Consider the following 22818-nt stretch of genomic DNA (forward strand, 5'->3'; position numbering starts at 1 on the left):
CCAACAGGGTGTGTGTGGGGCAGGCTGGGCATTGCCAGCAGATGGCGCTGTGTGGGTGGCTGGCATTGCTGGAGGAGCTGCAGGTGCTGGGTATTCCCAGCAGATGGCGCTGTAGGGCTGCATTGTTTGCAGCTGCCGTGAGTTATTTTGCAGGTCCTGCAAGGCTCATTACTGGTGACTGGCACAGCCTCCAGGGAGGGGATTCCTCCCCCCTCCCCCGCACACACACACACATCTCCCCAACTAATGCTGCCCCCTGTCTGCAGTATCTAGTGATGGATTACTACGTGGGTGGGGATCTGCTGACCTTGCTGAGCAAGTTCGAGGACCGGCTACCCGAGGACATGGCCTGCTTCTACCTGGCCGAGATGGTCCTGGCCATTCACTCCATCCACCAGCTGCAATACGTGCACAGGTACGGCCTGGCTCCCAGACCCCCCTGCTCTAACCCGTCGGACCCCACTCCCCGCCTAGGGCTGGGATAGGACCCAGGAGTCCTGGCTCCCAGCCCCCTGCTGTAATCATATAGTCCTGTTTACTTTATCAGTAGCTGGTCCCTCTCTGCCTTCTCCCCTCTCTCCCCACAGGGACATCAAGCCAGATAATGTCCTGATTGACATGAATGGACACATCCGCTTGGCTGACTTTGGCTCCTGTCTTCGACTGCGACCAGATGGGACGGTGAGAGGCACAAGCTGCCGCAGGCACTGAATGTGTGATGCCTGCAGAGCAGGAACCTCCACAGACCCAGGCCTGGGTCAGCCCCTACAGCCTATTTCCCCCTTGTGGAGTGGGATCAGCCCCTACTGCCTATTGCCCAGGACTCCGATCAGTCTAGGGTTACAGCTCCTGGGCAATGGGGCTCCTGGCCCTTCCCTTGTGGAACTGGGGGTGGATTGACCAGCTCCTGTGTGCTCCGGGATGGGGATCCCATGGGATGTGGGCTGCCATGGCTGCACATGGAGATAGACACCCTGTCTCCCCTCCTGGCCAGGTGGAGTCTGCAGTGGCAGTGGGGACCCCTGACTACATCTCCCCTGAGATCCTGCAGGCCATGGAGGACGGGAAGGGGAAGTACGGCCCTGAGTGCGACTGGTGGTCCCTGGGCGTCTGCATGTATGAACTGCTCTTCGGGGAGACACCCTTCTATGCTGAGTCCCTGGTGGAGACCTATGGCAAGATCATGGACCATGAGGTGAGCCTGGCAGGGCAGAGTGCCCCGGCCAGGCCTCCCTGAGCCTGCCGAGAGGGCCTTGAAACAGGGGGTGTATGGTGCAGGCTTTGCTGCAAAGGGGTGGATGCTTGGGAGAGTCTGAGAGGAGGTATGGTGGTGGGGGGTGTTGGAGAATCCGTGTATAGATGGGGAGGGATGGATGAGGAGTGGGGATGAATAGATGGGTAGATTAATATGGGTTGATATCTGGATGGATGGATGGATGGATGAAAGAATATGGTTGGATGGATTGGTAGGTGAAGATGGATAGATGAATATGGGTAGGTGGATGGATGGATGGATAGATTAATATGGTAAGGTGGATGGATGGGGCATGGTGATGGATAGATGAATATGGATAGATGGATGGATGAAGATGGATAGATGAATATGGGTGGGTGGATGGGGATGGGTGGATGCGATTGGGGATGGATAGATGAATATGGGTGGATAGGTAGGTAGGTGGGTGGATGGATGGATGGATGGATGGATGGATGGATGGATGGGGATGGACAGATAAGTAGATGACTATGGGCAGATTGGTGGATGGATAGGGATGGAGTTGGGGATGGCTGGGTGGATGGATAGATAGATGAACATGGCTGGCTGGGTGAATGGATGCGTGTGTGGATGGGGATGGGTAGATGGGAAGGGACGGCTGGAGGAAGGGAGGAATGGATGGGTAGATGAGGGTGGGTGAGTAGATGGAGTGGAGGGAAGGAGAGGGATGTTTGCTTGAATGGAATGGAGGAAGGATGGGTACAAGGGGATGAAAGGGGGTGTATGGTGATAACTGGGTGGGTAGAGGGGGATAAATACGAATACATCTGCATGTATTTGAATAAATTGTGCATACAGGAGACTGATTTGTGTGGTCATTTCAATCAATTGTGTGTGTATTCATGTTAATTTGCATACACTGGGATTATTTGGCATGTGTGCTGATAGCTCTGTCCAGAGGAGCAGAGAACGTGATGGGCAAAGGGACAACGAGCTAGGAAGCCAGCTAGGAACTCCAGCCTGACTCCCCCCATCAATCCCTCTGCACTGAGCCCCTTTGGCGTGTATCCCCCTACAGGACCACCTGCAGTTCCCCACAGACATCACGGACGTGTCGGAGCCAGCCAAGGACCTGATACGGGGGCTGCTGTGCCACCAGGAGCTGCGACTGGGCCAGAACGGCATTGAGGACTTCAAGCGGCACCCCTTCTTTGAAGGCATCGACTGGGACAACATCCGAGCCAGCACGCCCCCCTACGTGCCTGAGGTCAACAGCCCCGCAGACACCTCCAACTTTGACGTGGACGACGACACACTCAAGGAGTTGGTGAGTGCAGCGCTAGGGGGCGCTGTGCTGCACGGAGGGGGCGGTGGTCTCGGTACGGGGTGCTTTGCTCTCACAGTCGGTGCTGGCCCCAGTGCTATGCTATGGGATGCTGTGCTGCTGACAGGGCCTACTTTCCTCTAAGGCTGTAGAACTGAGGTCCTGGCCACACAGGGTCATTGAGGTTCCTCAGACGCTGTGTAAACAGCCCCCGCGTGCCCCGGCCCAGGAGTGGGGGTGTATCCGCGCTGGCTGCCATGATCTCTTTGTGATGTGTGTCGTCCCTCTCTGATCTCCCAGGAGACACTGCCCCCTGTTTCTCACAGTGCGTTCACTGGCCACCATCTTCCCTTTGTGGGGTTCACCTTCACCTCTGGCTGGTAAGTACGAGCCCCTGGCAGGGACACCCAGTCCCTCTCCACAGCTGTTCCCCTGGGGGCCAGAGAGGCCAGCGTTGTTATCACTTCAATGCGCATCCATGATCCCCCCGCCCTGGCTTAGACCCATGGGCCCATCTCACCTGTCTCTGACACCCTGGATCAAACCAATGGGCCCATCCAGCCCAGCTTGCCCCCTCTGGGCCGCCCCAGGTCAGACCCATGGGGCCCCTTTCCTGCCACCCCAGATCAAACCCATAGGTCCATCCAGCCCAGCATGCTCCCCTCCCTGCCACCCCAGGTCAGAGCCATGGGACCCCCTCCCTACTGCACTGAGCCCATTCAGCCTGGTATCCCCTCATGGGCCACGTGTGAACTCGGTGCCCTCTGGCCAGGATTGAACTCATCACCTCGAGATCTAGAGACACGAGACTCTAGGGGTCAGGCTGAAGGACCACCCAGTCTGGGGATGCCGAGGCTTCTGCCACTTGTTGCAGCCACCAGGGGGCGACAAAGAGCCACATCCTGGGCTAAGCTGACCAAGCGGGATGCTCATGCATGCTCCCCCTCACCGTGTCCTGCAGCCCCGTCTCTGAGCAGAAGCCCCCATCCCCTTCCACATCCCCTGCCGTGGCCCGGCTGGAGAAGAAGATCCGGAACCTGGAGCGGGAGAAGATGGAGCTGGCCCGGAAACTTCAAGGTGAGGCAGGTGGTGCTTGGAGGGTTAAATCCCAAAGATCTGCCCTGTCTAGCAGCTTAGATGCCCCCCTCTTGCACCCTTATCCCTGTAGTCTCTGCACACCTGGTCATGGATGTATCTGCATCATCATCATCTGGCAGAGGAAGTGACACTGAGTCTGGGAACAGAACCAGGGTGGAGCCCTGCCTGCCAACCTCCTGCCCTAACCCACTAGACCACTGACCCTCCCAGAGCTAGGGATAGACCTCAGGAGTCCTGACTCTCAGCCCTCTGCTCTAACCACTGCACCCCTCTCCCCTCCTAGAGCTGGGGAGAGAACCCAGCAGCTGTTTACGAGGGATGCCCCAGGAGAGAGCTTGGGGCCATCCCTCTCCTTCCTACTCAGTCTTTTTCGTCCAGTTTTGGGGGCTGACCCATTTTGGTTCCACCTAACATTTCCCCATGCAGACAAGCTGCCCAGATTCCCCCCCCCCCCCTCGAGTTTCCAAAGCCCCAGCCAAGGACTCAAAAATTGGGAGCTTGAAGAGAGAAACAGAGATGTGTAGAAAGTTGACAGGCAGGTACTGATGCCTGAGGGATAGGGGGTGTGGATCAGCTGGGCCATTGATCTTATCTGGGATCTGATCTGGGGTAGTGGGATGGTGGAAGAGGAGACCAGACTGGTTGGGCCCATGGGTCTGATTAGAGGTAAGTAAATTCCCTGGTGTCTCTAATGCTCAGAGAGCCAGTCAGAAGCCGAAGACACGATAAAGCAGCGGCTGGAGGGGGAGGCGTCTGGGCAGGTGAAAATCCTGGAGAAGCAACTGAAATCGCTCAGACAGGAGAGGGACGAGGCCCGTAAGGTGAGATGCTCCCAGGAGTCCTGCTACTGCCCCTTCCACCTGTACAGAATAACTGGGATCCCTGGCCCGGCACTGAGATGCAGCCACCTCTGTGATGGAGCACAGCAGCCGGTTTAACGGTGATTGTACCCCCACAGGAACTGTCGGAGGCCCAGGAGCTGCTGAAGGCCCAGGGCCAGGAGCTGCAGGAGCTCCTGGCCAGGCAGAAGCAAACAGCAGAGGAGCTGCGCTGCGCTGAGGCCAAGTGCGGGGACCTGCAGGCCCAGCTACTCCGGCATGTGCGCCAGCTGCGGGAACGGCAGGAGGAGACCGAGGCAGCTGCCCGGCGTGTGGACGGCCTGCGCAAGGAGCTGGCACGGGTGGAAAGTGGGCGCAAGGAGGTAACCGGGCAGTGCCCACCCCTTCCTGGCTGCACCAAGCATGGGACCCCTCCTAGTGAGGACCTTGCACGCATGCATCACCAGGTCATGTCCCTCCCTGCTGTGTGCATGAGATGTCCCCTGGTGGTTTACATTGTGCCGCACCAGCCTCACCTTCCCTGTGCTACGAATGGGACTTCACCTGGTGGCTCCTTGCACCCAGGCATCATACAGCACCAACTGCACCCCCCCCCCGACACCCTCAGCTGGCAGCCTGTCATCTGTGCATGATGCTGAGCCACATGCCTCTTGTGCTGAATGCACAGTGCCCCCTGCTGGCCAGCACTGACTGTGTTCCCCAGCTGGCAGCTAGGGGACCGGGCAGGGGTTAAATTCCAGTTTCATAGATTCATAGATATTAAGGTCAGAAGGGACCATTATGATCATCTAGTCTGACCTCCTGCACAATGCAGGCCACAGAATCTCACCCACCCATTCCTGCGACAAACCTCTCACCTATGTCTGAGCTATTGAAGTCCTCAAATCGTGGTTTAAAGACTTCATGGAGCAGAGAATCCTGCAGCAAGTGACCCGTGCCCCATGCTACAGAGGAAGGCGAAAAACCTCCAGGGCCTCTTCCAATCTGCCCTGGAGGAAAATTCCTTCCCGACCCCAAATATGGTGATCAGCTAAACCCTGAGCATATGGGCAAGATTCACCAGCCAGATACTATAGAAAATTCTTTCCTGGGTAACTCAGATCCCACCCCATCTAACATCCCATCACAGGCCATTAGGCCTATTTACCATGAATATTTAAAGATCAATTAATTACCAAAATCATGTTATCCCATCATACCATCTTCTCCATAAACTTATTGAGTTTAATCTTAAAGCCAGATAGATCTAGTTATCTGGCAATCAGTGACAGCTAAGCATAGTTAAACTGGATGCCTTTAAGAACAGGCTGGAAGGGGGGAAGCTGCAAGGCAGAGCTGTGTTGGGGTAGGAGGATACTGGGGCTGCTCTGTGCCCGGTTAGGGGTGCACCTGAAAAGTAAAAATAATCCCTCCCATCAGAAGGACTTTGCTGCTGAGTGTCCCCCAGTAATCCTGGTTCCCCTGTGCTGTCTTTGAGGCTCTCTGGGTAGTGTGGAGGATGTGGGAGCAGAATCCAGCCCCCTTGTGAGTTGCCTTAGGTCAGGAGGGACTGGCACCCCTGGGGGTGACCCCAAACAGAGAGGGGGTGTAACAGGGTTAGAATAGGGTCCCTGCTGCCTTTGGGCCTGACTCCTGTGTGCATGCCTGGGGCAGGGGCACAAGCAGGGAGTGTTTGGCTTCCCCTCCTTGTCCTGGGTTGAGCCTCTTCTGCTGGGACTCAGTCTCTGGGCCCTGTCCTCCCCTGTCTCTCACCTCACGCTGGGTAGTTAGTCCTGGGTCTGCTGAGTCCTGCAAACCTACATCACTGGGGGCTGGCAGTGCGGGGGATGACCTGGGAGTGGGCTAGGATCCATACCCCAACCCTCAGCCAGGCATCTCACACTCTGGGGCTGGGTCAGAGCCAGGGGGCCCCAGAGGGGAATGGCCCCATGTCTTGTTTCCCAATCCCCTGAACCAGCCATTTCTCCTTCCCTGGGTCTGACTCCCGGGGAAGGGCCCAGGGCCCCCAGCGCCCTCGCCTCAGGCCCATTGTTCTCCCAGCCCTGGGGCTGTGGGGGTGCTCAAGGCTGATGGCCCTCCCACCCCCACAGCTGGAGTCTCGGGTCAAAGGTCTCTCCAGCGAAGTGTCCAAGCAGCAGAAGCTGAAGGAGAGAAGTGAGCAGCAGGCGAGGAAGATGAGGCAGGAGCTGGAGGGGCTGAAGGTGAGGGGGAAGGGGGCTGGGTACGTGGGGAGTAATGCACCAGTGCCCCTCGCACAGGTAGGCAGTCAGAGAGTGCAGCCTCCAGAGCATTCCCCTCCCCTGCCCAGCAGGGGCCTGGGGGCAGGGGGCAGTGAGCGCACGCGGGCCCCTTGACTGGTCAGTGGGGACCCCTGCGGGGGCAATTGGTGAGCACATGAGAGCCCCTTGCCCGGTCAGTGGGAGTCCCTGTGGGGGCGGTTGGTGGATGCATGACGGCCTCTTACCCAGTCAGTGGGGCCCCTGGGGGGGGCAGTTGGTGGGTGCACGAGGGCTCCTTACCTGGTCAGTGGGATCACTCGGGGGGGGGGCCATTTGCCCGGTCAATGGGGGTCCCTGCAGGGAGCATTAGGGTCCCTTGCAGGATTAGGCATCAGCACTCCTCTTTGACCAGTTACTGATACTGCATAAGCGCCCCCCATGGTAATGGAGAAGTGGGTGCCTGTGGTTGAACTCTCCTGCCCCCTGCAGGCGAAGCATGGCACAGCCTCTCTGGATCCTGCCGGCCCCAACCACACCAAGGACCCCACGCTCCCGCGAGGGGACCTGCAGCCCAAGGGGGAGCAGAGGAGCCTTCATGAGCCACTGCAGCAGAGGGAGAGCCAGCAGTGGGCTCCACAGGCTGAGCTTGCCCCGCTGCAGGGAAAACTGGAGAAAGCCAGGAAGGAGAGGTGAGTGGGGAGGGGTGATTTGAACCCAGAGCCCTCTCCTGTGCTCAGCATCCCCACTGGTCAGGGGCAGGGAGGGGACTTATTTTTTTTCTGGGGGAAGAGAGGGAGATGGAAGGTGGATTTTTCCTGTGAGAAAATTCCTCTTTTTTTTATTTGGAAACATTTTTCCCGGAAAAATTTTTTTGGAGTTTTTCTTCGTTTTCCTATTTCCTTTTTCCTCCCTCTTCTCTTGCCCTCTTTCGTTTCATTTCTCCACTTCTGTCACAGACCTGGACACCCTGTTTTTTCCAATAATGATTTATTTTTGCACCCTAGGAATTTTTTCCCTTTTCCCTGCTCTGTCACATTTCAGAAATTTGGGACGTTTCCAATAGTGAGAGTAAGGGGGAAGAACTATTTATTCAATTCCATTCAGTGGTTAAAAGGAAGGGAAAGGGTAAAATTGTTAACTTGAAGAAAAAATTCCAAAAAAAAAAAATCCACATTTTTAAATTCCGATAAATGGCCATTTTTAACAGGGGAGGAGTTGGGAAAGAAATATCCTTCAGACACAGTTGCTGTTGTGTGACCAAGTGGTTACAGCCCCAGAATGGGTTCTGTTCTCGGTTCTGCCACTGGCCTGTTGGGTGACCTGGAGCAAGTCAGTGCCTCTCTCTGTGCCTCAGTTTCCCCATCCGTAAAATGAGGATAATGCCATGGCCCAGATTTTTAAAGCCGTGGCTCTCAACCTTTCCAGACTCATGTACCCTTTTCAGGAGTCTGATTTGTCTCTAATACTCCCAGATTTCACCTCACTTAAAAACTACTTGCTTACAAAACCAGAGGTAAAAATACAGACGTGTCCCAGCACACTGTTACTGAGAAATTGCTCACTCTCTCATTTGTACCATATAATTATAAAATAAATCCAGTGGAATATAAACATTGTACTTACCTTTCAGTGGATAGTATATAGAGCAGTATAAACAAGTCATTCTCTCTATGAAATTTTAGTTTGTACTGACTTCGCTAGTACTTTTTGTGGAGCCTGCTGTAAAACTAGGTAACTGTCTCGATGAGTTGATGTACCCCCTGGAAGACCTCGGCGTACCGCTGGTTGAGAAGCACTGTTGTAAAGCACCTTGAGAGCTACAGGTGGAAAGCGTTGGATAAAAGCTGGGGATTAATACTATTATTCCTGTTAGTCGTGGCTCTGATGTTCTTTTCCAACCCCTGGGCTCTAGTTTAAGGGAACACGAGGAGCTGACGGACCAGAACGAACGGGAGAGGACTTGGCTGCAGGAAGAGAACAGTAAATTCGCCCAGGAAAAGGAGAGGGTAAGAGGAATATGAATCTCTCCATTTCTCCAAGGTGGGCTTGATTTGGATCTTCCAGAGTTCATGGGGCTCAGCCTCTTGCAATCTGGTTGCTGCTGGGTTGCATGGCTGATGTGCTGCGGGCTGTACTCCCGGCTGCTGTCCCTGGGTAGCTGCAGGGGCTGCATCACTGAAAGCTGCAGTACCGCCTGCTGCCACAGGGGGCATCTCCTGATGGGAGAGTGCTGCGGTCTGCCTGGCTCCAGCCAAAGGGATTGCATGTGGGCTGCAGGTAGCAGAGGGAGGGGTCCTGGAGCAGGGAATGCAGGCTGCAGTGGGGCTATTGGATCTTAGCCCCCAGAGGCAGAGAACAGGGTCTCTGGAGCCCCTGCAGCATGCGGGAGGAGGCACAGAGCCCTATCCCTAGCTGGTACCTGAGGGCCGGTCTGTCTCATCTCATTGCAACCCCGCAAGCTCTGCCCTGCTCTCAGAGCTGTACATGAGCAGCTGTTTGCAATTGTCCCCCACAACTTGAATTGGCCCTGAAAAGCCCAGGAACGATTCTGCATGGAGCACCCTCTTCTGGCACTTTAAATAGCTGCTGTATGTATACAGAGCTCTCCTACGTACAGCACACTCTCGAGATGCTCCTTAGCTGGCTGTATACAGATCTCGCCCATGTGTTACAGGCGACCACCAGCTCTGCTGTAGTTAAGGTTGAGACACTCTTTCTGTTTAAAGGTCAACTCTATCAGGTGCTGTAAAATTCACATGCTTAATTGGATTGTCTTGAAATTTGGTTTGCCTCATGGGGGAACAGGGTGGGGTTAGTGAGCCAAATTTGGGGGCATTCAAACAAGAGGTTCCTGAGATACAGCCCCCCAACCCTCCAGCATTTCTTAATGCTGACACATTTCTACCAACTTTGATTGCACAGATCTGGGGCTTGAACTGTGGGTCTGATCGTCTCAAACACTTGCCATTTATCCCTGCTAGTGCATGGCATTGGCACCCACTGCTTTTTGGGGGAAGCAATATTGAAAATGTTATTCAGAAAAGAGTTAAGCTGTCTGGCTAGAGGCATGCACTGGATGCATTGCAACGTACATGTGCAGACAGAGCAGCCAAGAGGATTTTGAGTCATTCACTATTCATATGACCTGGATGGCCCAAGGGGACGTGCTGTGGGCCCTGAACCTGAGCGTACACCTAGGCAATGAGCATTTAAAACCTGCTCTGTGGAGAAGTCAGAGAAAGATCTGCCAGCATGTTGATCCAATCCGCCTCCATCCGAGGAAGGGGGAGCGGGCCACGGTTATTTGGGGGAAATGGAATTTGAGAACAGCAGATAATTCGGAAGATGCATGTAGCTTAATTCTGGGTGTTAATTCAGAGGTTTGAGTTTTGCTCAATTTGATGTTCTGAAGCACCACAAGATCAGCCGTAACTCTGCATTAGCCAAGTTTGTGGTCAGTGAATAGAGCACGCTCGGGACACGAGGCGATAGTTACATGTGGACAGACCTTGCTCTCATGGTACCATGAGTTAAAAGAATAGGAGGGATTTGGGGGGACGGGGGAGGTAGAGCTGGCCGAACTTTTTCCATCAAAACTTTTTTTCAGTGAAAAATGCAGATTCAGGCAGATGGAAACATTTTGTAAATTTGGGTCGATTTCAGCAAATTGTTTTTGTTGAAATCGAACAAATCAAAAGCTCCAAAACTTGGAGCATGTTGACTTGTTGATGTGAACTGAATTCTCATTTGAAATTACCTTTAATTTTATTTAAAATAACATTTAAAGGGTGGGGGGGACTCAAAAATGACACATTTCAATTGACCTGAAAAAAAACTTTATGGACTCCCTGATTCGTCGAAAATTCCATAAAAACCTTTGTTTTGGGTCGACTTGATACAAATTTTTTCCTGATATTTTGGAACTGCAAGGGAATGAAAGCCCATTCTCACCCAGCTCTAGCTGCAGGGTCCTTCCTCCCAAGGTCCCTGAGGCATTGTCTTCCTCTCCTGTTTGCAGCTCCTAGGCCAGGTGGATAAGCTAAATACGGCCAACAGGCAGCTGGAGCAGGAGCTGCGCTCACTGGAGGACCGGAGAGAAACAGTCACTAACTGGGAGGCCCAGATCTCTGACATCCTGAAGTGGTATGAGCCCCTCATGATGAGCCAGATGGTGCAGGGATTAGTGCCCCAAGCAGGGTTCGCTGTAGGGTTGGGTGAGAGTACACAAGGGTTACCCTGCTCTTAGAATGAGACAGCATCCGATGGTACCAGGGAACAAGGGTACAGCCTGGGAGTCATGACTCTAGGTTCTGTTCCTGGCTCTGGGAGGAGAGTGGGGTCTAGTGGTTAGAGCAGGGGGCCGGGCTGGGAGTCAGGACTCCTGGGTTCTATCCCAAGCTCTGGGAGAGGAGTGAGGTCTAGTTGTTTGAACAGGGAGGGTTGGAAAACAGAACACAGCTGTGTTGCTGGCTGTGTGACTTGCTCCAGATCACTTACCCCCCTCACTTGGTTGACATGAACATGCTAGGCTGGGGTCTCCTTTCCCTGGGACTGGGGAATAGATTGCAGGGGCAGATGCTGCTGCCTTGGTCCCACTTGGGCTGGTTTAGCTGGCTCCTGGCAGGGCTTTCTCCTGACTCTCTCTCCCTCCCCTAGGGTCAGTGATGAGAAGGAGTCCAGGGGCTATCTCCAGGCTCTGGCCACTCGCATGACCGAGGAGCTGGAATCCCTGAAACACATCAGCACACAAACGTCAGGTGCCCGGACCCCGGTATGAGCTCAGCGGGGTTGCATGTGTCTGGTGGGGCTGGATTGGAGCCAGCACCCCCACCCCTGAGAGGGGAAAGGCCCCATATCCCATTCCCCAACCCTCTGAGCCAGCCAGTGCCCTGCCCTGGTGCTGAGATTGGAGCTGGGACCCCCTAGGGGGAAGGTTGGGGGTCCCATTCCCTGTGATCCAGGCAGCCCGGGAGTTTCCCTGCTCCTAGCTCAGCTCTTCCTCTCTCCAAATGTGAAGGACAATCACTGGAAGGCCAGGCGCCTGCAGAAGATGGAGGCCTCGGCCAAGCTGGAGCTGCAGTCAGCGCTGGAAGCTGAGATCCGGGCCAAGCAGGGTGTCCAGGAGGAGCTGACTGAGATGAAGGCTGCACACCTGGCCACCGAGCGGTGAGGCGGGTGGGGAGCTGATACTTGTTAGCTGGGGAAAGGGTGGGAGCTCCATGCCTTGGGACACTTGCCAGACAGCTGGGGGACTGCCGGTGGCTGAACTGGGACAAGAACCCAGGAGTCCTGGCTCCCAGGCCCCCTGCTCTAAGCACCAGATTCCACTCCCTCCTGGAGGTAGGGATAGGACAGAGGAGCCCACAGACCCCTGATACAATGGCTAGACAATGCTGCTGCTTCAACAGTTTTCGCCCCGAGATGTTCGTCAGGGTAGAATCTGTTTGGGGAGGGACTGGCGCCTCTGCCATCAGCTGCGTGGGTGCAGCATTGTGCTATCCTTGCCCCGGCCCCGTGGCACCTTTGGAGCAATAAAGACAAGGGTTTCCCTTGTTGTTTGGCTATTTGACAAGGAAATTGCAAGAAGCCGAGGTGCAGAACCGGGCCCTGCAGCTGGAGCTGGAGAAGCTGAAGGAGGAGCTGAAGGTCATGTCTGTGGAGGGTAAGGCCCCAGAACGTCCAGCCTGGTTGAGTACACATGCAGGATGGCTGCTTTGTGGTTACCACTCTAGCCTGGGTTGCCCAAACGAGATCAGGGACACCCCACCATGCCAGGGGCTGCATGCATCCCCCCCCACCCCCCAGCGATTGAGATTGGGGAGCTGTCCTTGGTACCGCTCAGGCCCACCCTTGAATGAGGTTGGAGGCTCTCCCATTATGCCAGGCACTGCACGGGCCTCCCTGACCAAGACTGGGGGACCCAGTTGTGCCAGGTGCTACACAGACTGTGACCGAGGTCAGGGGCCACTGATGTGCCAGGCACAAAACAGACCCATGGTAAGAGAGTCCCTGTCCCCAAGAGCTCCAGGCCTAAACAAAGGGTGGGCGGGGCAGCGGAGGGGCAGAGAGGAGAAGGGATTCTCCTGAGGTCACTGGCAGAGCCAGGAATAAAACCCAGGTGTCCTGCACCCTCCTCACTAGCTCCTCTCACTGCTCGGCCACGGCTTGACCTTGGGCAAGTCACAGAGTCACTCTGGCCTCAGCTTCCCCACCTGTAAAGTGGGGAGAAGCCATCTTTTGTCTGTCCCGGCTGTCGGCTCTGGGGGACTGAGACTCTCGCTGTGTGTGCAACAACTGGTGGGGGGCATTGGGGTGGCTCAACTGGGAGGGCCTGTGTGGGGCCCCACCCCGAGGGGTCTATAGATGCTATTGTAATAATTCAGTGCTGGTGGAACACACTTAGAAGTGAAAACTCCTGGTTCCCAGCCCTAACCAGCACGTCATGTTCTCATTGACAAATGCAGTGGTTCTGTGAACTGGCTACTGTGTGTGTGTCTGTGTGTCTATGTGCCATTTCCCTCTGCTGGATGCAACGAGAACTTCTCCACCATGTGTCAAATCACCTGTACTGCTAGCAGGTAATGGGGGATTCTCCTTTAGCACAAATAGGTATGGTCTGGACTTTTGGGAGAGTGGATCTGGGGTCCACTCTGGACCATAGACAGGTTGCTGCTGAGGTGTTACAGTGCTACATGTGAATTTTTCTCTTTCTTCTAGGCACAAAACAACAGGGGCCACTAATTCCCTTCCTATCATTCTGGAGTACAGAGGTACGTCTGTCAGGCTGTGGCTGGAGCAGGGCAGGCTGCGAGTCAGGGCCCCTGGGTTCTATCCTGGCTCAGGGAGTCGAGGGAGTTAAGATTCCTGGGGTCTGTCCACAGTTCTGGGAGGGGAATGGGGTTTGTTGGTTAGGTTGGGGGGGAAGGAAGTCAGGACTCCTGGGCTCTGTTCCCGGCTCAGGTCTCTCAAGACACTGACCCAGGGGACTTTGTGCTTTAGCTGCATGCACTGATGGTCCCACCCATCTGGGGGAATTAATAGCCCCTTGATTCATATGGTGCCCTTGAGTGCCACTCCGGGATCAGCACTGACTGAAAGGAAACAGCGCCCCCAACTGAGCCACCACCCCATTCCCTCCAGCACAGCACCCCCTAGTGCCATGCTGGGGCCCGCACTGACTCCGAGGGAGAGCATCCCCTGCCTCATTGCCTTACATGCTGCTGAAGGATTGGATTTGCATGGTGCTTTTTGTTTGGCAGAAGGATGCGATCAGTTTTGGGAGCTCCCCAGACACTCAGGAGAATCGGAGATCGGCCGAGGAGGCCCAGCTGCGCCCAGAAGGGAGGAGAAGCCTCCGAGCCAACGTGAGTAGTAAATGCTGACAGCCTTGCTACGTGATGCCCCCGTGAGGGGCTCAGATGGAGGATGTAGCTCTTGGCTCCCCAGGGCTCACAATTCTACCATACCCCAGTCCTGGGCAGTCTGTCCCCAGCTCTGGGAGGGGAGCCAGGACTCTTGGGTTCTATCCTACCTCTGGGAGCAGGAGGGAGTCTGGTGGGTTAGAGCAGGGTGGGGTTCAGAGGCAGGACACCTGGATTCTATTCCCAGCTCTTCCCCAGATTTGATTTGGAAAAAGTCACTTACTTGCAGCTCCTTTTGAAATGTTTCCCTCCAAGCTCTCTGTGCTGACTCTCTGCCCTCTCTCTCCTTGCTGCCCCATTCTTTGCATCCTCACAGCCGGCTCAGTCCAAACCCCCAGCACAGGTAGCTGTTGCTGCAGAAGGAAGCAGCTCAGGTGCACTCAAGGTAACCTGGGGTTTGTGTGTGAGCGTGTGTGTGTTTGCTCTGTTGTGGAGGGGGAGGGCATGGAATTTGTATATATGGGGGTATTTTAGTTGTGTGTGTTAGAACAGGGGATTTGGAGTCAGGACTCGTGGGTTCTCGTCCCAGCTCTGGGAGGGGGGTGGGGTCGGGCTGGGAGCCAGGACTAAGCGTTGTGTTTGTGGCATTTCAGCGTGTGTTGGTACTGTGTGTGTTTGTTGTCTGCTCATGGGAGAAGATTTTGTGTGTTCATGTTCTCTCTGTGTTTCAGGTGCATGTTTGCGGTCATGATGTGTGATTGTTTGTGCTGCTACGTCAGATCAGAGCCTTCTTCATTTCCACACTTAGCCAGATGATTTCTCAACATGCAGCTGGGGTGGCACAGTGGCTGAGTGGTTCAGGAGCTTGGTTACTGCCTGGGAAGTTGTGGGTTCAAGTCTCGCTCGAGCTCACCCAGACAAGCCACCTCCGGTCCACCCGGCTCCAACGGGGTACCTGATTCGTCAGGTTGGGGGAGCCAAGTGTATTTGGATGTGGTGCTAGCCCGTGTGTACTGTTGGCTAGGGGAAGCTGACGGTTGTTAACCACATCAGCCTGATGACTTAGGGCAGACTTTGTCTATGATTGAGTGTATGTGACAGTTGGGGTGTGCTGTACACATATCTAGGCATCTTTGTGTCTGCACACGTGGCAGAGAAATCCTCTCTTGCCCTTTTCTAGTGGATTTGTGTAAGTGCATGTGTGATGTGAATCTTTGTTTATATAGGCATGTGGTTGTGTTTTCTCTCTGGCATATGGCATGAGATACATGTGAAAATAGAGCATTTATGTAGAGAGGATTTGTTGTGTGGTGTTCGGGTGTCCGTATGTTTGGTGTGGGGTGTGTGTGATGGAGAGGATTTATACCATGGATTGTGTGGGTGTGTTTTCCTGTGTGTTGTGGTGTGGGTGAGTGTGTATATACTTGCCAAAGTCAGATAAACCCCATCTAGTCAGCTGTCGTGTGGGTATTTTTTTGCACACACGTTACTACATTGTGTGTTGCATTCGCTTTGTACGTCTGCCTGTTGCATGGCAGGGGGTGTTTGGGTATGTGTGCACGTGGCATAAATCCCCTGGAATTTCCCTGATATTGTATTTTTTCTACATGCATTGTGGGGGGTGGGGTGGTATGTAGGTCTGTTACAGGTGTGTTGTGTACATATGGGGGGTTCTCTGTATATGTATGTTATGAGCATGGAGTTGTATGGTTCAGTGTGTTGTACAGTTGTATACTGTGAGCATGGGGATGTGGCATGTGGGCCCGATGTGTGCTGTATACTTGTATGCTGTGTGTGCAGATATCTATCTATGGGTCTTTTTAGGTGCTCATGGGGCTGTGCTGTGGGTGTGGGGTGAGCTGTGTGGAGATGACTGTGGGTGGTTAGTGTGTGTGTGTAGTGCATTATGTGGGTCTGTGTACACACATCGGACAAATGCCGGTTTATCCCCCTGTATCTTTGGCTTCCCAAAGTCCCTCCCCAGCCGCAGATTGATACCCCTTTTTGTTGCCCCCCCCCCCGTTTTCCAGCCAAAGTCTCACAGCTTCAAGATGCGGAGCTTCACCGTGCCCACCAAATGCATGCGCTGCACCGCGCTCATGGTGGGGCTGCTGCGCCAAGGCTACGCCTGTGAGGGTGAGTGAGGGCCGGGGCTGGCTCTGCCCTGTGCTGGGGTCAGATTAGGGCTGCTTTGCAATTGCTTCCCTGAGGTGAATTCCTGAATGGGGCTAAGCACGGGCCTCTGGGCCTAGAGCCTGGGTCCCCGCCATTGAGTGCTGGGCCCGTGGGGCTGGTACCCACGTCTTCTACCAGGCAGGGCACTGGGAACTGGCACCTGGGTCTCCTGCCAGGCAGGGTTGGATGCTGGGCCCTGGGGGTGGTGCCTGGGTCTCTGGCCCCTCTCCCTGCATCAGATGCCTGTCAGAGTCTGTCTCCTTCCCCTCACTCATGCCCCGCATCCTGGCTTCTCCCTGCAGCTTGTAACTATGTCTGCCATGTGTCCTGCGCTGAGGGCACAGCCATCTGTCCCACACCTCCCGAACAGCTGCGGAAAACCATGGGGGTCAACCCCGTTACTGGGACAGGCACAGCATTTGAGGGATATCTGTCGGTAAGTCCCCCCACCCTCCGCGGGTGCCCTGTGTCAGCCTGGTTTTGGTCTGATGTGGCATGGCAGAGAGGATTCTGCAAGCACCCTTCTCCCGATCTTCTCCGCTGTGGTGAATATGGTTAAAGCAGGGTCACAGAAGTCAGGACTCCTGGGTTCTGTCCCTGGCTCTAGGAAGGAAGTGGGCTCTAGTGGGTTAGAAGGGGGCTGGGAGCCGGGACTCCTGGGTTCTATCCCCAGCTATGCCACTGATGTGCTGTGTAACTTTGTGGCAAATGGGGCTGTAACCGTCTCCCATCCCTGTCCACGTAGGTGCCGAAGCCAGCGGGGGTGAAGAAGGGCTGGCAGAGGGCATTCGCCTTAGTCAGCGACTTCAAGCTCTTTCTTTATGACGTGCCAGAAGGCCGGGGCTCCCTGTGCGGCGTTAACGTCATGCAGGTCGTGGATATGAGGTAGGGAGGGGCAGAGAAAGGGACCCATGAAGTGTCTTATCGGTCAGACCCCTGAGCACACCTAGCCTGCATCCATCTCTGTCATTGCAGATCAGCCCCTGGGCCCAGGCAGCCCGGTATCCCCCCTCCTGTCACCCTGGCTCAGACCCCTGGGCCCATCCCACCCAGTATCCCCCCTCCTCCCACCCTGGCTCGGACCCCTGGGGCCATCCCGCCCTGTAGTCTTCACCCTGGCTCAGATCTCTGGGCCCAGCCAGCCTGGTATTCCCCCTCCTGTCATCCTGGGTCAGACCCCTGGGCCCATCCCACCTGGTATCCCCCACCCTGCCACCCTGGCTCAGACCCCTGGGGCCATCCCGCCAGGTAGTCTTCACCCCTCCCCCACTACCTCAGACCACTGGGCCCATCCAGCCCAGTATCCCCCCCCTCCTGCCACAGACCCCGGGGCCCATCCAGCCCGGTATCCCTTCCTTCTTTGCCTTCCCGGATCAGACTAGTGGGCCCAACTAGCCTGGTGTCCCCCCAGCCTCTGCTGCCCCAGATCAGACCTTTGAGCCCACAGGACTGAGTGCAAGGCAAGAGCGCCCCCTGCTGAACCACCCTTCCTGCAGCATAACAACACTGGTGCCCTAATGGGTTTACCACCCCTCCAGATATGGATCACTGCTGGGTGAGTCGTCGAGTTGTCTGTTTTCTCCCCAGACCTCGTGTAGGTTGTGATCCTGGTGTCTGGGAAAGAAACTTCCGCTCCCTTCAGGTTTCCAATTGTATGAGCTTTATTCACTAAACCAAATAATAAAGCAAAAAGCATGACGTAAATAATCCATATGAATGGCTTGATACCAAATCAACTGACGTATCAGATTGATTAAACCATATGCATAGAAAATAAAGCCAGAAGAGACCAATGTGATCATCTAGTCTGACCTCCTGTGTCACCCAGGCCATAGGCCGGCCCTGAATTAATTCCTGTTTGAACTAGAGCAGACCTGTTAGAAACACACCCAACCTTCATCTCCGGGATGAAGAATCCATCCCATCTGTAGATCAAGTGTCCCAAGAGTTAATTCCCCTCACTGGTAAACATTTGCACCTCATTTCTAGTCTGAATTTATCTCGCTTCAACTTCTAGCCAGTGGCTCTTGTTCCACCTTTGTCTGCTAAACTGAAGAGCCCCATGTTATACAGACTGTGATCAACTCATCCCTCAGCCTTCTCTTCGTTAAGCTAAACAGCTTGAGCTCCTGGAGTCTCTCACTGCAAGGCAGGTTTTCCAACCCTTTAATCCTTCTTGTGGCTCTTCTCTGACCCCTCTCCAATTTATCCACATCCTGCTTGAATTGTGGGCCCCAGCCCTGGGCCCAGTACTCCAGCAGTGGTCGCACCAGGGCCAAATACAGATGTAACTGAACCTCCCTATTCCAAGTCAAGATTTCTAGTTGTTTTAGGTGTTTCAAATAAACCAACAATTCTGGAGAGGCACCACCTTGTACGTGGGAAGAGCAGCAGTCTTATTTAGCTCTCAGCCCCTAAGTGACTGGGCTTTACCAGGTCCAGTGCCACTTGACACACATATATTCTGGTTGAATGGCTGATCCTGGGAGGGTCAGATCAGTTCTGGTTGAAGCTAAAGCTGAGGCTACACTCTGATGCCAATGAAGGCAGTGTGCCCAAATCATGGGGGTAGCAATGTCTTCCCCTGGCAGGGGTTACATAGAAATGTCAGGCTGGAATGGATCTCGAGAGATCATCAAGACGAATGCTCCTTGTCCCACCCTCAGTGGACACCGAGAACAACTGATCCACCATCCTTCTTGTAACAACCTTCTCCCTATTGAAGGTTGTTATCAGGTCGCCCCTCAGCCTTCTCTTCCCTAGACTGAACGTGCCCAGTGGGTCAGGCTTTCTAACCCTCGGATCGTTTTTGTTGCTCTCCTCCGGACTCTCTCCAGTTTGTCCACCTCTTTCCTACAGTGCAGGGCCCAGCCTGGACACAACACCCCAGCTGAGGCCTCGCCCTTGCTGAGCAGAGCAGGACAGTGACCTCCTGTGTGTAACTATCATAGGGTGGCTGGTCCCTTTAGTGGGTGTTGGCCCTGTTTAGGGCTTCTTTAAGGGGAATGAGTCCCTCTCAGCCAACTTGTGAGCAATTAGCTGCCTAGGTGGCTGGCTGGCAGCTCATTGACTAATGAGCACCTGGCTGTGCTAAAAGGCCAGCAGAGCTCAGTTGGAGGGAATGCTCTTAGGGGCATGGTGCTGCTAAGGAGAGGCTTCCCCACAGACACTAGCAGGGGAGGACATCTGCTGGCTCACCTGAAAGCGTAATTTATCTGGATTACAAATTGGATCCGCTTGAAAATTTCCCCATGAAATGCTTGTCCAACTGAAAATGCTGACACCTCCCAGGGGGGGGAGCATGTTGATTTCGACACAGTCTCATTGCAGGGGGTGTGGGAACATTCCATTTTGACATTTTTGGAATCGAACATTTCAACCTTGAGTTTTGAAATGACTTTTTGTTTAAAAATCACTTTCTAAAAAATATATCCATACAAGAAATCACAATCCAGTTTAAACATTTTGAGTTCTTTAAACTACATTTTCTGAAGATTATTTATTTTGTTGAAAATTTTATTTTGTGGAAAACTTCATAGTTTGTTGTTTTCCCCCCAGTTTTGCATTGAAAAAAATTTGAAATGATGGGAACAGAAATTCCAGGTCCTGTCCAGCTCTATTATTAATACAGCTCCTCAGCCGTGTAATAGAGGCACATATGATCTTTTAGACAAAGAGGTGGAGTTGTTTTAGGTGTTTGAGAAATTAATTTGTAGGTGCTGTTCTCAGCTTCTGTGGGTTCTAGACCCCACCCCGCCCACACTCCCTATCAGTCACCTGCTCTCTCTTTTTTTGTTCTTGATGTCCCTCTTCTGCCGTTAATGGGGAATAGGAGCAGAGGAAAATACAGAGAGGGTGGGGAGGTCCTGGGCAGAAGGTTTTATAATCAACAGAGCATGCTTCCTTCCTCGACATTCTTCCACTTTCCGCAAATAGCAGCAGTACCCAGTGGCAAAGTGTGTGCCTCGTTCACACTGAGGATAAAAGCCTACTAGTGCTACCAGTTACTTTAATTTGGCGGAGAAAGGCAAAAGAACCACCAATGGCTGAAAGTTAAAGACAAATGAATTAGAAATAAGTTACTATTTTTTTCACAGTGTGGGTGACTAACCTTTGGAACAAACTCCTAAGGGGGATGGTGGATTCTCCCCCTCTGAATGTCTTCAGATCAAGCCTGGCTGCCTTCGTGGAAGAGATCCACAAGCGCCTGGACTCCATAGAGGGGTAGCTGGGTGACATTCTCTGGCTTGTGCCGTACAGGAGGTCAGACTAGATGATTGAATGCTCCCTTCTGGCCTTAAAATCTGTGACTGTAGTGAGCAAATCTACATCCCTCTCCTTTCCCAGGCTTACAGTTATTCTGTGGGGCACAGTAGCTGACACTGGGGTGTTGTAAGGTGCAGCTGGGGAGGCTGTGCTGGTTGGTGCTGATGCCTCTCATCTTCTATTTAAAGGGACGAACAGTTCTCGGTGACTTCGGTTCTGGCCTCAGACGTCATCCACGCCAGCAACAAGGATGTGCCCTGCATATTCCGGGTAAGTCCTGGGTGTCAGGACATTTACAATATTGGGTGTGCCTCAGGGCCAGAGCAGCAGCCGTAATCGCGGCACTCCAGCCCGGATCACATGACTAAGTCTGGCAAGTTCCATCTCAGCCGTCTTGTGGGTCAGATACTTATTGCAGTGGGCAAGTGCTACTCGGTTACATCACCGCTGCAGAGTTGGCATTATTGCATTTACACCAAGAGTAACTGACATCAGACTCCAGTCCTGACGTCACTGCAGTCAGGGCTTGATCCCGGACTGACTCGGGGGAGCTGAGATCCGAATCCGGCCCTGGCCCCATTGTAGTCAGGGCTTGATCCCGGATTGACCCCGGGGGGAGCTGAGATCCGAATCCGGCCCTGGCCCCATTGTAGTCAGGGCTTGATCCCAGATTGCCCCGGGGGATCTGAGATCTGAATCCGGCCCTGGCCCCATTGTAGTCAGGGCTTGATCCTGGATTGACCCGGGGGAGCTGAGATCCGAATCTGGCCCTGAACCCACTGCAGTGGGGGGGTGACTCCAGATTGACCTCGTGTGAGCTGAGCTCCGAATCCAGCACTAAACATCTGCATCCTTCAGAATAACGCTAAACTGCCCTCCCTGCTCCCCATAGATTACAGCCTCCCAGTTGGCCGCGCCCCCCAGCACCAGCTCCCTGCTGCTCCTTGCTGACAGTGAGGCCGAGATGAAGCAGTGGGTGCAGGTGCTGGTGGAGCTGCACCGGATCCTGCAAGAGAACCGGCACCACGACCGCTCCGTCTATATCCTCAAGGAAGCCTATGACAACGGCCTGCCGCTCATATCACAGGCCCTCTCCGCTGCTATCATTGGTGAGCTGGCATGGGAGGCAAGGACAGACCACCCAGGGAGGATAGTGGAGTCTGCTGGGTGAGGGGAGGGGTTGGGAGCCAGGACTCCTGGGTTCTATTCCAGGTCTGGGAGGGGAAGTGGGGTCTAGTAGGTTAGAGCAGGCGGTGACGGGGGGTCAGGACTCATGGATTCTATTTCCTGATGTGTCACTGACTTCTATAACTTCGGGCAAGACCCTGCGCCTGCCTTTGCTTCAGTTTCCCCCTTTGTAAAATGGGGAATAATAAAATCCCCCAGCTTCCCAGGGGTGCCGTGGAGCGGCGTCTGACAGCAGTCAGGGCCCATAGGGAGGAGCCAGCCAGTCTGTGCAGCCGAGCCTATTCCACATCCAGGCGGCCTCACTCTGACACTTGCCACTGTCCTGCTTGCAGACCGGGAGCGGATCGCGCTGGGAACTGAAGAGGGGCTGTTTGTGATTCACCTGCACACCAACGGTAAGAGCTGTCACGGGATGAGTTTGCAGACATATGGGGAGGGGGGTTGGAATGACACACACTTGCAGCTGGGCTGGACCATGGACCAGCACGGGGAAGAGTTGGGTGGCCTAACTTGGCACCAGTTAAGACTCTGGATCAGATTCTGATCTCGGTTACACCTTGGTGTAAATCTGGAGCTGCCCCAGAGAAATCCTTGAGGCAGACTGGATTTTAGTTATACTACTTGTTATATATAAATGGCTAATAAATCTGGTGTAGCTGCACTTAGGTCAGTGGATTTAGGAGCACATTTTATTGTTGGTTACAAACTGGAGTAAGTCAGGAGTAAGTCCATTAAGTCATTCTGATCTGTTATGAACAGGAGGGTACATCTTGGGTATGAGACAGATTCTGTTAAATCTGGTGTAAATCTGGAGTAACTTCGTTAAATGAATTGAGTTTAGGGACCATGTTCTGATTTCAGTGACCTACGGTTTAAGTCTGGAGCAGTTCATTTTGAGATAATTAAAACAGAGCTGGTCTCTGTTACACATTGGTATAAATCAGGAGTGACTCCATTGACTTCACTGGGCTCAGAACTGCATTCTGGCCATGGTTACACGCTGTCTGAAGTAGCTGCAGTCAAGTTGTTGAGCCATATTCCAGCCTTGGTCACAAACCTGGTGTAAATCTGGAGTAGCTCCACTGAAATCACTGGGGTGTATTCTGATTTCAGTAACACACTGGAGTAAAGCTGG

At 53.9% G+C, this 22818-nt stretch overlaps 1 protein-coding gene across 4 annotated transcripts in view; it reads left to right on the forward strand.

Moving 5' to 3' along the window:
* CDC42BPG (CDC42 binding protein kinase gamma) overlaps positions 1-22818 on the forward strand; it is a 65148-nt gene that overhangs the window by 32377 nt on the left and 9953 nt on the right. For 3 of the 4 annotated variants that reach the window (XM_073351939.1, XM_073351941.1, XM_073351943.1), the window contains exons 5-28: positions 267-415; positions 588-681; positions 995-1195; positions 2292-2540; positions 2838-2917; positions 3499-3614; positions 4335-4456; positions 4594-4836; positions 6565-6675; positions 7183-7382; positions 8606-8699; positions 10712-10836; positions 11350-11464; positions 11711-11859; positions 12267-12355; positions 13411-13463; positions 13953-14057; positions 14431-14499; positions 16085-16190; positions 16532-16665; positions 16975-17114; positions 20684-20765; positions 21388-21604; positions 22016-22078. In XM_073351939.1, the coding sequence (XP_073208040.1) occupies positions 267-415; positions 588-681; positions 995-1195; positions 2292-2540; positions 2838-2917; positions 3499-3614; positions 4335-4456; positions 4594-4836; positions 6565-6675; positions 7183-7382; positions 8606-8699; positions 10712-10836; positions 11350-11464; positions 11711-11859; positions 12267-12355; positions 13411-13463; positions 13953-14057; positions 14431-14499; positions 16085-16190; positions 16532-16665; positions 16975-17114; positions 20684-20765; positions 21388-21604; positions 22016-22078 (3106 nt within the window). The remainder of the gene's footprint in view (positions 1-266; positions 416-587; positions 682-994; positions 1196-2291; positions 2541-2837; positions 2918-3498; positions 3615-4334; positions 4457-4593; positions 4837-6564; positions 6676-7182; positions 7383-8605; positions 8700-10711; positions 10837-11349; positions 11465-11710; positions 11860-12266; positions 12356-13410; positions 13464-13952; positions 14058-14430; positions 14500-16084; positions 16191-16531; positions 16666-16974; positions 17115-20683; positions 20766-21387; positions 21605-22015; positions 22079-22818) is intronic. The other variant, XM_073351940.1, reaches the window with a different exon arrangement.

This window comes from Lepidochelys kempii, chromosome 7 (assembly GCF_965140265.1).
Source record: "Lepidochelys kempii isolate rLepKem1 chromosome 7, rLepKem1.hap2, whole genome shotgun sequence".
In the NCBI taxonomy this organism is placed as follows: Eukaryota; Metazoa; Chordata; order Testudines; family Cheloniidae; genus Lepidochelys; species Lepidochelys kempii.